Raw genomic sequence first — 14,694 nt, 5'->3', positions numbered from 1 at the left:
CCATATTTTCAAGAAATGGTTCTAGTCAGATGTTTGTACATTAAAGAAACACGCCCAAAAATGAAAATTTAGTCATTATCTACTCACCTTCAAGTCAATGAAAAGCCAGGTGAAGTTTCTTTGCCCATTTAGTGTTTTTGGATCTTCACAACAAAACATCCAAACAGCTGAAGAAGCTGGGGACTTTGTCTTTTAGTATTCTCTGCAGAGGCACCTCGCCTCACCAATAATTGACTAAAGTCAACATAAATAGGGAAACGGAAGGGAGAGGAACGGCAGCAGTTTTTGTAAACATGTGGTGTGATACATCTGTGTACTAAATGCAACTAAAGACGTTTTAAGGAAGTGCAAACTTCCTAGATTCTGTGATGGCTTTGAACCAGCAGAGCAGTGCTACATTCATAATTCCTCCATAATTCATACATTCCTTTCATGTCACCCAAGGACTGTGTACAGTAGTGGCAAGTGGCAGTCATAAGTCAACATATAGGGACAGACATTGTACACTTATTAAAAGACACTATACAGAAAGTAGACAAAATAATTAAAAATAATAAAATATAATAATAAAAAATAAAACAAAATACTGTTTTGGTAATGTTTTTTATGTGAGTGTCAAATGAGAGGGTAGAATCAATAATAACTCCAAGGTTTTTAACTTCAGAGGTAGCGGTAGTGAAAAAGCCGGGGATGGATAAATGTGATTGTTTGAGTTTTTTGAATACAGCTGGAGTGGCAATGAGTATGGCTTCTGTTTTGTCTAGGTTGAGTTTGAGAAAATTCTGTGTCATCCAGGTGCTAATGACATTGAGGCAAGTGACCAGATTGGAGGGAGCGAGTGTGTGGGAGGGCTTGGTGTGGATATAAATTTGCGTGTTGTCAGCATAGCAGTGAAAGTTTAAACCATACTGACGTAGAATGACGCCAAGGGGGAGGATGTAAATGACAAAGAGAAGAGGGCCTAGAACAGAACCCTTGGGAACACCATATGAGCTGGGTGACCTAAAATTACCTACAGAGACTAGCCGTTCCCTACCTCTGAGATATGACCTAAACCAGGAGAGTGGAGTGCCAGTGATGCCCAAGAGTGTCTCCAACCGGGTGAGCAGTGTGTTGCGACAGACCAGGAGATTGGCTATGAATGGAGGGTTGGAGATGGGTCGATAGTTTTTCAGATCATCAACAGCTGCTCCAGATTTCTTAAGGACAGGGGTGATAGCTGCAGTTTTGAGTGAGCGAGGAACAGAACCAGTTAAAAAGATGAATTTATAATATGGATGAGGAAGGGGCATAGAGCTGGCAAGCAATTTTTGACCAGCGGGGTAGGTATGGGGTTCAAAAAGCAGGTAGTGCTCCTAAGAAGAATAAAAAATGAAGAAACTCACAGCAGATGTCAGTGGAAGGGGTGAGTGGAAAGAGTTTGGTAGGCTGGAGTATCTTGTTGACTGGTCTTTATATGCATACATGTGCACTGTTGGTGCAGTCTTTTTGCTAAGCTGCTCCAGTTGGTGGCCAGCAGCCTTTATTTTACATAGCTCAGGTGTGAAACATGGAGCAGAACATAGGAAGGAGACAATATGTGTTCTCAACAGGGCAATCTGATTTAATATGTTAGATAGATGAGAGTGGGCGGCACAGTGGTGCAGTGGTTAGCACTGTCGCCTCATAGCAGGTTGGAATCCCGGTCTGGGCCCTTCTATGTGGAGTTTGCATGTTCTCCCTGTGCCTGCGTGGCTTTTCTCCGGGTACTCCGGCTTCCTCCCACAATAACAAAAACATGCACATTAGGTTAATTGGCTACTCTAAATTGCCCCTAGGTGTGAGTGTGAGAGTGTGTGGTTGTCTGTCTTTGTGTGTTGGCCCTGCGATTGACTGGCGACCAGTCCAGGGTGAACCCCGCCTCTCGCCCGTAGTCAGCTGGGATAGGCTCCAGCTCCCCCGCAACCCTGAAGGATAAACGGTATAGAAAATGGATGGATGGATGGATAGATGAGAGTTATAGAATAGAACCAGATCATCAGGACATGTGTTAAGTGACTGATCTGTGAGTTGAGATTGCAGTATGTCTAATAGTTCAGCTGTGTCAGGCTTGGTTTTCCTAAATGTGATGGAGCGTGATGGACGGGGGCGGCGGTGACGCTCAGGAACAGCAACATTGAACAAGACAGCTTTATGGTCTGAGACAGAGAGATCCTTGGAGCCAAAATCAGATGGAGAGATACCAGCAGTGCTGACAAGGTCAATAATGTGAGCTTTTGAGTGGGTGGGAAAGTTTACATGCTGAGTCAGATCAAAACAGATTAGGATACTAAGAAAATTTTCAGCCAAGATTCAGTTATTTGAATCCACATGTATATTAAAATCACCCTGAGCCAGGATAGATGAATACATAGTACACACAGCAGATAGCAGCTCAGAAAATGCATTTAAGAAAACAGAAGATGCTTTTGCGAGCTTGTAGCTAAGTAAAAGGAGTAGTGATGGACTACCAGTAAATTTCAAAGCGAGACAGGGATCAAGGATGAAAAATCCTGTAGGGGCACACGCACAAGCTTAGAACAGGAACGGTGGAGCACTGCAAGTCCTCCTCCTGTTATGTGGTGCATGGAGAGAACTGGACCCAAAAGCGAAACTTGGAAACAGTTTGTTCGTAAGTGGTTTTATCGTTTTTAAACAACAGATGAGAAGGGACGTCTTCAGCGATTCTGGGCCGTCAGGAAACGCGGGGCAGGCATGCAGACAGGCAGGCAGACAGAGCAATGCTGGAAGCAGATGGCAGGCAGAAGTGGCTGACTCACAGCAGATCCACGGGCAATGATAAGCAGAGGAAAAACACGAGTCTTTAGCAAAAAGTCCCTCAAGGGAAAAAAGGCTAAGACTAACTGCAGGTCAAAGTTTGTACCACAAGGACGATCTGGCGGAGAGTAGGCTGCAGCGCCGGGGTATTTGTACTGCTGGAGATGATTAGTGGATGGTTCTCAGGTGAGCAGGCACATTGGCACACCCAGGACACAGACACAGAGAGAGACAAACAAGGACCACAAGAAACAAAGCGGAGGGAGAAAACAGCTGACACAGGAGGGGGGGGGAGGAAAGGCACAGACTATAACACTGCCACGCCCAGTCAAGTGTGGCTTTTCAGTAAACTCATACCCAGATGGAATGGCTTTATTTAGTGTGATAAATTCATTTGGTACTTGCCAGGTTTCAGTAAGACACATAGAGTCGATACCCATATTGGTAATTACATTAATACATTAATGAAAGGTGCCTTGTTGTTAGGCGATCGGACACTGAGCGGCGCAAAAAATGCATTCTTTAAAGTATGATGATTCTCAGGGACTTTCACTAACGTTACGGGGCAAAGATTGTTGAAATCAGCAGTGCTCTTCATGGCCTGTATTCTCTTCCATGGGAACAGATTGCTGTCACAGCCCTGCTTGAAACAGGCAGATTTTTTTTGGCCATCTTTTGGTGTGCAGTCAGTTGGACCAGAAAGCAAGAAAAGCAGAAAGCTGTTATATCTGCTGTTTTCAGCTCAGTGGGTGGTACTATTCTCCCGCATGTCCCCTGTACAGAAATATCCTTGAAACATTTTTGAAACATAGAGAGGAGAACAAAAGTTTACTACAGAAAACATAATTTGCAACATTTCTAAGTAAGGGTATTTCATGATGACACAGGATAGGGTAAGAGACACATGAGCCGTTATAAATACTCTGTATTTCCGGTGTTTCAAGTAGTAGTAGTAATCTCTGTACAGTGAAACAATTTGCACACACCATATTAAATCTTACTCAGAAAGGAAAGATCGACTCTGCTTTCTTATTTAGTCATCATACTATCCATTTCATCATGATAAAACCTGGTATCAGAAGTGGTGAAAGGGGGTGTCTGTAACGGAGCTAACACACTGGACTTTTCATTTTGTCTAAGCCTGGGGAAGATCATTTTTCAGTCAATTAATCTCCATCAGGGTTGACAGAGAGTGTTGACTAGTCAGATACATTCAAACATTAAGTAGTCAATGTACGCATTGGCTGAGCAGTGAGTGACCTTGGTCCAGATCATATTATTAGCATTATGTGGTTAAATAAATATAGATGTAGTTGTGCAATAAGAGTATATAGTAGGCTACATCTGTAGCTCTACTGTGCTAAAAGGTATACCTCTTTATGTATTAGCCTAGTAGTACAGAAAAAACAGTTTTCATTTTATTTCATTTCATTTCATATTTACAGTGTGGATCATGTGTCAGACCTTTCTCCACCTACAGTATGTTTAAATTGTTTGGTGCTGCTGTCATGTGACGCATACACGAACACATAGTAGGCATAAGCACAGGGTGGGGCCCCATTTGTATTAGTGCACATGCAAAAGAGGACAATTACAAGTCAAATTCCCCAAACAAAATAGCACAGCATTGACTGACTTCTCCTGAAACAGGTCTGTTACTTCTCTCTGAACATTATTATATGCTGTAAAACAAAAAAGAGATCTATTAACTGTGTACACACCTCATGCAGTGGTTATCAATATTTGGATGCTTGAAATCTGTATGAACTGAATAGCTAGTATCCATTGAAATAACACAAAAAGCTCTGTGCATTAACTGAACAAACAACTATTTAGTAAATACAAGTACAATACTGTTTACTCTGCACAGTATGCCGCAAATCTTTGAGGGACAAAAAACACTGAAGTATAGATATTCTGTACTTCTGTACTTCTGATCACCAGTGACTTAGTCAAGAGTGAGTGAGTACATTGGTCCATCTGCAATGGTCCACATGTCCTTGGCAACTACCAAACAGTACAGAACACAAATTTAAGGGGGACACAAGGGTGACGTACTGGTGGCTGGTGTTCAACTGTTTGTCTCGGTCAAAAATGCCATGACCAATATTTTGACCCAGTTCCGATCCTGGCTTCTTTTGCTGGGAGATTAAATAAACAAGGTAAAATGTTTTTAAAAGCAGTGTTACCAAAATTGTTAATTATTCCTTTAAGTTTCTTGCTGGTTGAAGCAATTGTAACATCTAATTATAACATTATAACATCTGCACAGCTGGATACCCTTGATGCATACCTTAGTGTGAAGCAACATGCACCTCATTACACTGAGCTGATTATTGCTGTTAGTGCTGTGGTTTCAGCAATATTTTTACTGGATATTTGTGATTATGTCACCCTGCAACTCCAACCAACAGTAACAAGATATTCTTTGTTCCCTTTCATGCCAATTTGGGAATTTTGCAGTCATATGGATCAAAATGCACCAAAGAAGTGAGCAAAAATAGGTTAAGATTATAAATTATTATTATTATTATATATTATAATATATTACATTACATTACATTACACAACAACAACAACAATTTATTTGTATTTGTTCAGAACTCTGATGAACTCAGATGTGTGTGAGCAGTCCTGATCAAACTCACTTAGAGACACCCTATACTATCTCCTGAGCATACACACAAAGTTTGGTTCACATCCAATCAAGGGGGTTCAAATGGCAGCATTTCAAATGCACAGTTATTGAAATACTGCAGGCTGTACAGACTTTTTGAAGAAGAAACACATGCTTGATTGTTCTCACTCCTTTAAACAGCACTAACTGCTTCCACTCCCTACACATGAAGGAAACAATGCCCTGCAAACCCTTATCTGTTGTTTCACATGTACTACATATAACAGTAGACAATGTTCATTAATGTAGACACGCAGATAACACAGAGTAAGAGCTGATTAAGATTTCTAAGTATGCCTTTACATCATAAATAGTAAAAAAAAAAAAAAAAAAAATAGAAGACATTTTGTCCTTTTATGTAAAATAACATGAAGATACTGGGTCACAAACTTTACATTCCTCCAACACTCATCAAGGCGCAAAATGAATATTTAAAAATAATAACTGATTCCATGCTTATTTTATTTGTTGTCTTATCGATAGGTCAGCCTAAGAAATTATCTTCATATCAAGTGACTCCCCCATGATGTCTTGACACCATGGTTAACCAGTTAGTACTTCTACTGTATATTGGCAAGTAAGACCTGTATGTTTGCTACCTTTGTAAAGAAACACAATGGGGTACTATGCATTATAGGTGATATGCATAGAGGAATTTCTGGGAAATTCCCAAATGCACAGTAATAATTCCAGAAATAGAAGTCTAACAAAAATAAAACCAGGCTAATTTCCCTACAGGCCAGTGGTCCAAGTTCATCTACTTTTAGCATTGCTACACAGATGCATGCATCATTAAGCATAGCAAACTGAAGCATAAAACACCATGTGGAATAAAGACCTACTTGTGAAGAATGGTGAATGCTACCACTGTGATGTTGAGGTTTGTTTCTAAAATCAAGTGATTATCTCTGCGAATAAGATACCATTTGTATCATCTTGACGATGATGACTAAGTACTTCTGTTTTGTAGGGGCTTACATAAGCATAAAATCACTGCCTGCTTGCCTTCTTGTCTGACTGGGCAAGAGGGTGGAACATCGTGGTGCTCACTATAAAGCTGAGTGCCACTCTTAGAGAAACAGCAACAGCCCAGGACAAGCGTTTCTCAAGAGACAACCCTACAGCCATGGACCCCAGCACCCGTCAACAGAAAAATGCCCCAGGTAAACATTTGATTCTACCAGCTATGCAGAACTGGCCTTCATATTTATTGTTTTTTTTTTTTAATTAATTATACATAATTTTGTCCATAGCATTCAAAAAATCCAAGTCAAGGAAGAACATCAACCACTTCACAGATGTGCAAGGTCTGCCTTGTATTGAGAGGATTGTGAGCTCAGTGGAGGACACCCCTGAGCCCATTAGCACCAACATCACTGGCAAAATCCCAGAATGGATCAATGGGAACTTCTTGAGAAATGGACCTGGGAAGTTTGAGATTGGAAACCAGAGGTAAGTTTAACATCTTAAAGTGTAAAGTCAGCTACTGCAGCCACTACATCAAAAATCTGATGGTTTTCTTCAATTCCCTCCATTGTTAACAGGTTTAACCACTGGTTTGATGGCATGGCTCTTCTGCATCAGTTCAAAATATGCAATGGTCGAGTGACTTACAAAAGTCGCTTCCTGTCCAGTGACAGTTACCAAGCCAACAATGAGAACAACCGCATCGCAGTGTCAGAATTTGGCACCATCACAATGCCAGACCCCTGTAAAAACTTCTTCCAACGCTTTCTGTCACGATTTGAATTACCGAGTAAGTATTTTTTATGTATTTATTTATTTATTTATTTATTTTTATCAAACTCCACGAAAGCAACCAGATTTTTTGGATACAGTGAAGAAGAAGTATTGTTAATGTTGACTTTCTTAAGCAGTTTAGTATACTTCCCTATAGGCTATCTAGAGGTATGTAAGGAATCTCTGTTTGTCTGTATTTAAATCTTTCAAAAAAATTCTGAAACATATGCTAAGTTACACATGACCAACCTAGACAATATGAGATTTACAACTGCTCATACTGCCAGTGAAATACTCAGTTTGATCATTTTTCATAAAATGAAAATGAGTGCGAAATGTTGTCAGTACAGAGATTAATTTCCTATCATGTAATTCATTACATAAATAAACAGAAATACACCAGTGAATCAAGTGCTACAGACAAATTTTGTTAAAATATACAGTTACATAACCATGAAAACATAAATATTTCTTAGAGTGGAGGACCCCGTGGTCCTTGAGGGGGTTCAAGTAGGTCCAGTAGGTCTAAAACAAAAAGGGGAATAATTTATTTTCACTGTAATTACATCCATAAGTAACAGAATGATAGAATGTATGACTGTTTTGGTCATTGGTTTCCTACACTGTCAAATAAAATACCTAAAAACAAAGTTCTTCTCAGATGACAAAACTTAATCAAATTGGGGTCAGTGGTCTTATTCATGTCAGTTAGGTCGTCATCGACTTGAAAAGGGGTGGGTTAACCTTCTCTCTCAAAGACACTGCTTATACCCAATGAGGCATCCGCTCATTTGGTTTTTAATGTTAATGTTTTGAAAACCGTGCACAGTCAGTGTCGAGTGTGAAGTAGTTTGGATGAGTGGCTCTGGAGAAAGCTGCAAGCAGCAATGGGCAGAATAGGCATATTTGAACAGGCACTGCACTAGTCTGAGTAAACAGTGAGTTATTTTTGTGTGTGTCATGTTCTTCTTATTCTCTAGAGCCCTCAGATAATGCCAATGTGAGCTTTGTGACCTACAAAGGTGATTATTATGTCAGCACAGAAACCAATGTCATGCACAAAGTGGACCCAGTCACACTACAAACAACTAAAAAGGTAATATGATGTTGAATATAATTGTAAGACGTATACAGTATGATCACTTTCCGGATAAAATCAAATATATTAATAACTAAGTCAACAAAATCTTTGTACTTAATAGGTGGACTGGAGCAAATTCATTGCTGTGAATGGAGCGACTGCACACCCTCACACTGAGCCTGATGGGACAACATACAACATGGGGAATTCCTACACGACTAAAGGTACTTTAGAAACACCAAATCGGTTTGTTCACACAGCATCAGTGAGTCTTTATATTAAGAGATAAGTGTACAAAACAGCAAACCTGCTCCCCACATGTCCCTGAGCAAGAAGCTAATTGTGTCTGTGCTGACAGGAGCGTACTATAACATCATCCGAGTGCCGCCAACAAAGGAAACAGCTGAGGATACCTTGGAGGGAGCCACGGTGCTGTGCTCTATTCCCTCTGCGTTGAAAACCAAACCATCCTACTACCACAGCTTTGGTGAGCAATAGTTCTCACACTCAGTTCCAAGTACTCATTGCTTTTGCTCTGGAGCCTAGACTACAGATCCTTTTAAAGGAGTTAGATTTATGTCTACTCTAACTAGATGGCTATGAGGAACTGCACTCATTACTTATTAAATGCACTTGGTACTGGTTCATGAAATACCAAATACATAACATTAAACAAATAAATAAATCGATGCATAAATAAATAATTATTCTTATGGAATAATATATGTGCCCATGGAATAAATCCTGAAATTTCCCCCAGGGATCGATAAAGTATTCTGATTCTGATAAATAAATGAGCCAATAAATACTGCCCGCTGTATCCACCAGCTCATAGGTCATGTTCTGGACCCACTATGCAGACCACACATACACAAACACTCTCTTAAAGTTAAAGTACACAGCTTATTGTTTGCAAAGTGGCTGGCAGTTCTTATCTGATCAGGATTTATTGAATGGAGAACATGTCCAATCTTGAGTTTCGATATCCAAACATGCAGGTGGAGTCTGGGAGTTGGGCGGGGAGTCAGGTGAAAGATTGCAAAAGAGTGTTGGCAGAAAGCTGAATTTTAGAGCTGATGTGAGCGGAATACTATGGAGGAGTGCTGGATCAAGTCTCTGACAGAAAGTGGGTCAATGAACCAGTCCTTAAGTACACCAGGAAAAAGGTGGAGTTGCTTGGCAGATCAGGCCACACAACTGAGCCACATACGTGCACGCACACACACACACACACACACACACACACACACACACACACACACACACACACACACAAAGTATGAGGACAAACATAGATAAAACAAAGGGAGGGGAACACAAGAGAACACAACGTGAAAAAAACTGAATCCCAACAGGTAACTGCCAACTGCTGTGGCTTCTGTGAGATATCCTTACCCCTTTATTTGCATATAACAGAAATAACCTGGAGAATAATGTGGGGGTTTTTTTTCTTTTTTTTTTTTTTTTATTTTAATATTCTGCCTTCTTGGATGGAAGTAACATGTATGGATAGAATACATGTTACTTCCAAAGTAATCATAGTTTTACATGTCTTTTGTAATATACAAATATAAAAGTTAAAAGTAAAAACAAAACAAAAACATGGCCGCAACATCAAACATAAACAGAAATGACAATTTGGCAGATTTCTACACAACTTGCGTACTGTAGCAAAACAAAAAAAGTGCAAGCCACCATCTTGTTTTAATTTACAGGTGTTTTTTGTTTATATGTGCTACTTTGTTTTGCCGAAGAAAAGGAATCACTATTGAGTCCAATTTCCTCAAGTATGCTTGTGGAATGAAGGATGGTATTGATCGTATTTTTTTTTTATTTCATTTAATTTAGTTTATTAATCCCAAGCTGGGAAATTACTTCTCTGCATTTAACCCATCACTGATTGAAACAAACACACATGCAACATGCAACATGCAGTGAAACACATAGGAGCAGTGGGCTGCATCAGCGCCCGGGGGAGCATATTGGGGGTTAAGTGCCTTGCTCAAGGGCACATCAGCCAGCTAATGGAGGAGTGGGGACATTATCACTCCACCACACTCAAATTTTTCCTGCCTGTCCGGTGGGGGAATCGAACCAGTGAGTTGAACCAGCTAGTTGAACCAGCTGTGTGGGATTTCTTCTGGTACTCCGGCTTCCTCCCACAATACCAAAAACATGCACATTAGGTTAACTGGCTACTCTACATTGACCCTAGGTGTGAGTGTGAGAGTGTGTGGTTGTCTATCTTTGTGTGTGTCATATTCAGGTCATATTCACTCCAAGAGTTAAAGCAAGGCGTCTGGACTTGTGGAGATTTGACTTGAAGACGTTTCACTGCTCATCCAAGCAGCTTCATCAGTTATGAGAATTTAAAAAAGGAACTAATATAACCTTCTCAATCCACGTTAGCGATGTCTGAGAACTACGTGGTGTTCGTTGAGCAGCCCATCAAGATGAACCTGCTAAAGATTGTGACAGGCAAGCTGACGGGGAAAAGCATCTCTGATGGCTTTTTCTGGGACCCTAAACTCAAGACCATCTTCCACCTGATTGACAAGCAGACAGGGATGGTAAGGCTCAAACACAACTTGCCTAACTTGCAGCCTCTTCACTTCACTATGCTTGTATTGTACTCTAAACAAATATGGGTTGCCTTCATTCTTCTGTTCATGCTTTTAAGGTAAACTCCATCAAGTACCTTGCAAAGCCACTGTCCACCTTCCATCAGATCAACGCATATGAGGACAATGGCCTCTTGATCATCGATATGTGTGCTTCTGATGATGGCCAGGCAATCGCTAACTACAAAATCCAGAACTTGCGCAAGTCTGGAGAAGCTCTAGATGAGGTAAGCAGGTTAAATAAATGCCAATACACAACAAGTTGTACATTCCACGCTTCCACCACTAAAAAGATGGATTTAAAAGATGTTCATTTCCTATCAGGTGTATAACACCCTGTGTAGAGTCTTCCCACGGCGTTTTGTTCTGCCCCTCAATGTGGACGATGATACACCCTACGACCAGAATTTGAACACCCTGTCCAACAGCGCGGCGACTTCTGTAAGAATTGCCAAGAACAAGGTGGGCAGCTGACGTGGTGTATGTATCAACACAGGAAACTGTGAAAGTCAAGTTTGTGTCTTTCACACTCATGTGACTGATCAAAAAACATGATTTTACTTTAACTTAATGCCCCTGTGTAGAAATATTAATGTAAAAAAATTGTTTACATTAACTTTCATTCAGCTGTTGACAGTTTATATATTCATTTAATGTTTTAACATCCCAATTGTTAAGTTATGTATGTGTATGTTGTCGTTATGTTTGATACAGAAAACCTATTTCTTCTTAACCTTTTGATATTATATTAATGATTCTTTCTTTTTGAGGGTGAATATCTTTAACTGAATTTGACCACAGTTCATTTCAGAATTATGAATCTGAATATCAATAATATCACTAACACACGTTTTTTTCCTCTGTGCAGGTCTTCTGTACCCATGAGGACCTACATGGAAAAGACCTTCATCAATATGGAGGCCTGGAGTTCCCACAGATAAACTATGGCAAGCACAACACCAGACCCTATCGCTACTTTTATGGCTGTGGCTTCAGACATCTTGTGGGAGACACACTGATCAAGATGGACCTCCACGAGAAACACATGAAGGTGAGTTGAGTTTCATTTATTTCTCTCTCAGATGTTTTCAGCTATTACTACTAGCTATTACTATTACTACTGGGGCAGTAGTGGATCAGCGGTTAGGGTGTCGGACCCGTAACCGGTGGATCGCTGGTTCGATTCCCCGTCCTGGTGTCCATGGCTGAGGTACCCTTGAGCAAGGTACCTAACCCCCACTGCTCCCTGGGTGCTGCACGCGGTCGCCCACTGCCCCGGGTTTGCTGTGTGTGTGTGCACGTCACTTGGGTGGGTTAAATGCAGAGAACAAATTTCGTTGGAGTGAGTTCCCTCCAATGACAAGATATGTCACTTTCCTATTAAAGCATGTCAAAAATTACATCTTTGAGTGACACATGTATTCTTAAATGTAGCAGTGTTAATACTGTAGCAAAAAAAGAGAGAGAAGGTCTAATTTCCAATTTGTATATTGAATATTGAGACATCACACCAACAAGGACTTTAATGACATTGCATTCTAAATACACAGACAGCTTTGCAGCTACAACAGCTTCCACTCTTTTGAGAAGGCTTTCCACAAGATTTAGATTTTTTTTTTCTGTGGGAATTTTTGCCCATTCGTGCAGTAGAGCATTTGTGAGGTCAGACACTGATGTTGGACAAAAAGGCCTGGCTCTGTTCCAGTTCATCCCAAAGGTGTTGGATGAGGTTGAGGTCAGGACTCTGTGTGGACCAGTCAAGTTCTTCCACACCAAACTCATCCAGCCATGTCTTTATGGACTTTGCTTTGTGCACTGCAGTCATGTTGGAATAGAAAAGGACCTTCACCAAACTGTTGCCATCAAGTTGGAAGCATAGCATTGTCCTTTCAATTCTACAATTTGCAAGTACTTTTATATGATCAATAAAATATCTTAAGATTTGAACGATGTAAATGAAAAGTGAATTTTGAAAATAACAGGCAAACTGCAGTGAACTTGAATTCTAATTCTCGTGAGTAACCATTGTATTTTCTCACAGGTGTGGGAACAACCTGATCTTTATCCATCTGAACCCATCTTCGTACCCTCTCCTAATGCCACAGAGGAGGATGATGGTGTCATTTTGTCTGTGGTCATTACTCCAAATAAGGTCAGTCAGGTTCAGTCAAATATTCTGGGCAAGGGACTTTAGCAGCACTTTTAGGCATTTTCATACTTGTTTATAATCACTCTCATACTACAGGTCATAATAGCATTTATGCTTGAAAGATAACTGTGTCTCATTTCTTTGCAGGACAAGAGTACATTCCTCCTGGTTTTAGATGCCAAAACATTTGAAGAGCTGGGCAGGGCTGTGGTACCTGTCAATATCCCCTATGGTTTCCATGGGACCTTCAATGCCACAGCCTAGATATAGTGAGTGGGTGAGGAAATAAATGCTGAATGCACCACTCAAACAAATAGACAGAAGTCATGGCCGAAGTTATATACGATAAATATATTAGCCGTGATGTTTTTGTGTTTTTGTCTCATCATGCACATGAATTTAGGGGTCACTACACAGACATAAATGTATAGATTGTTTGAATGAAAAAAAAAAGTTTAAATGTACAAAGTTCATTCATGTTGTAGTTGTTATTTTGATGTTGTGTTGTGTTACAAACCAGGTGGAAATGCATCCTGTTGTAAATAAGTTGTTTTTTTCTTTTCTTTAAACTCTTGTTTTGAATATTTCAACATATATTTTAAGGTAAAGGCTGTGGGTGGATGTACTGGGGGGCATCTGGGGCAAAGTGAAGAAAATATCTTCCTCTGAAATTCCTTTTCAATAAACACTGTGACTGCAATATCAAAATTTGTTACACAACAGAAAATGTTCAGGTTCAGCAGAGGCAGTTTTTCTTATGGCATCTTATCTTGTGAGAAGCAGAAACTGTAATTAAATGAGCCCACGTTGAGGATAAATATGGTAATCTCATGTCATGTTTCGGCTAATGAAAATGTGCATTTCTAAATACACACATGAAACATTGTACTTCCTAAACTTGTCTATGTGCATTCATTTCCTCCTTGTTGTAGTAACTGTTGTAATAATAAATGTTAACTAAAGGTGGTTATTATACAATAACCTCTTTAAATATTGTACAAAGGCATCACATTGCAGTACCTGGAATACTTTGCACAGTAATTTCATTCCACAACAACTGTACATTTCAGTCACTGACATCATATCGAAATATTCACACTAAATACTAGCTCCACAATATTATGAATTACAAATATTTCAAAGTAATTGTTAACTCTCAGTTCATAAAGCTGTGGCGACTGCTGGTGGCACAAGTGTCTACTGGCCATACTAGATAAAGCCATATTGCTGAAATACAACTTGAAAACACAAGCTAAATATATAGTAGAGAACTTAAAAATGGTCATGTGAGAAGCAACAGGGAAATGGAACATAGCTTTTATTTCTTTTAGTCATGAGTGTGGATATGTGCATTTTTGTTGCTTGCATACCCCCTCTTTTCAAAACTGGTGTGTTTCAGAGAGAGGGTATTAACTCTTTACATTAGCTAATGTTGATGGGCACTTTAATTCTTTATGAACAATTTCACATAGAGTTGTGCATCCTGCATTTTCTTTTAGTATTCTTTAAATAGTAGTAGCATTCAGCCAGTTATGTTTAACAAAATGGGAGCCTAGTACTAAGAATCAAAAGTGACACTGTGATGTGTTAAGATTTGAGGAAAAATAATTCATATCCTATTCAAAATCAT

General features: G+C 39.8%; 1 protein-coding gene across 1 annotated transcript; it reads left to right on the top strand.

Moving 5' to 3' along the window:
- The first annotated feature begins 2,650 nt into the window (after window positions 1-2,650).
- On the top strand, window positions 2,651-13,900 carry bco2b (beta-carotene oxygenase 2b). The gene is made up of 13 exons (XM_046388389.1): window positions 2,651-2,982; window positions 6,444-6,636; window positions 6,727-6,925; window positions 7,018-7,229; window positions 8,194-8,309; window positions 8,416-8,518; window positions 8,653-8,781; window positions 10,704-10,864; window positions 10,975-11,142; window positions 11,240-11,377; window positions 11,784-11,966; window positions 12,957-13,067; window positions 13,212-13,900. The coding sequence occupies exons 2-13, from the start codon at window positions 6,600-6,602 to the stop codon at window positions 13,326-13,328; spliced, it is 1,674 nt and encodes a 557-aa protein (XP_046244345.1). The 5' UTR covers window positions 2,651-2,982; window positions 6,444-6,599; the 3' UTR covers window positions 13,329-13,900.
- Window positions 13,901-14,694: the final 794 nt, after the last annotated feature.

The sequence above is a fragment of the Scatophagus argus genome, chromosome 5, assembly GCF_020382885.2.
Source record: "Scatophagus argus isolate fScaArg1 chromosome 5, fScaArg1.pri, whole genome shotgun sequence".
NCBI classification, from domain to species: domain Eukaryota; kingdom Metazoa; phylum Chordata; class Actinopteri; family Scatophagidae; genus Scatophagus; species Scatophagus argus.
Note: the sequence above shows the minus strand (reverse complement) of the source record. Positions and strands in the feature narration are given on the sequence as shown.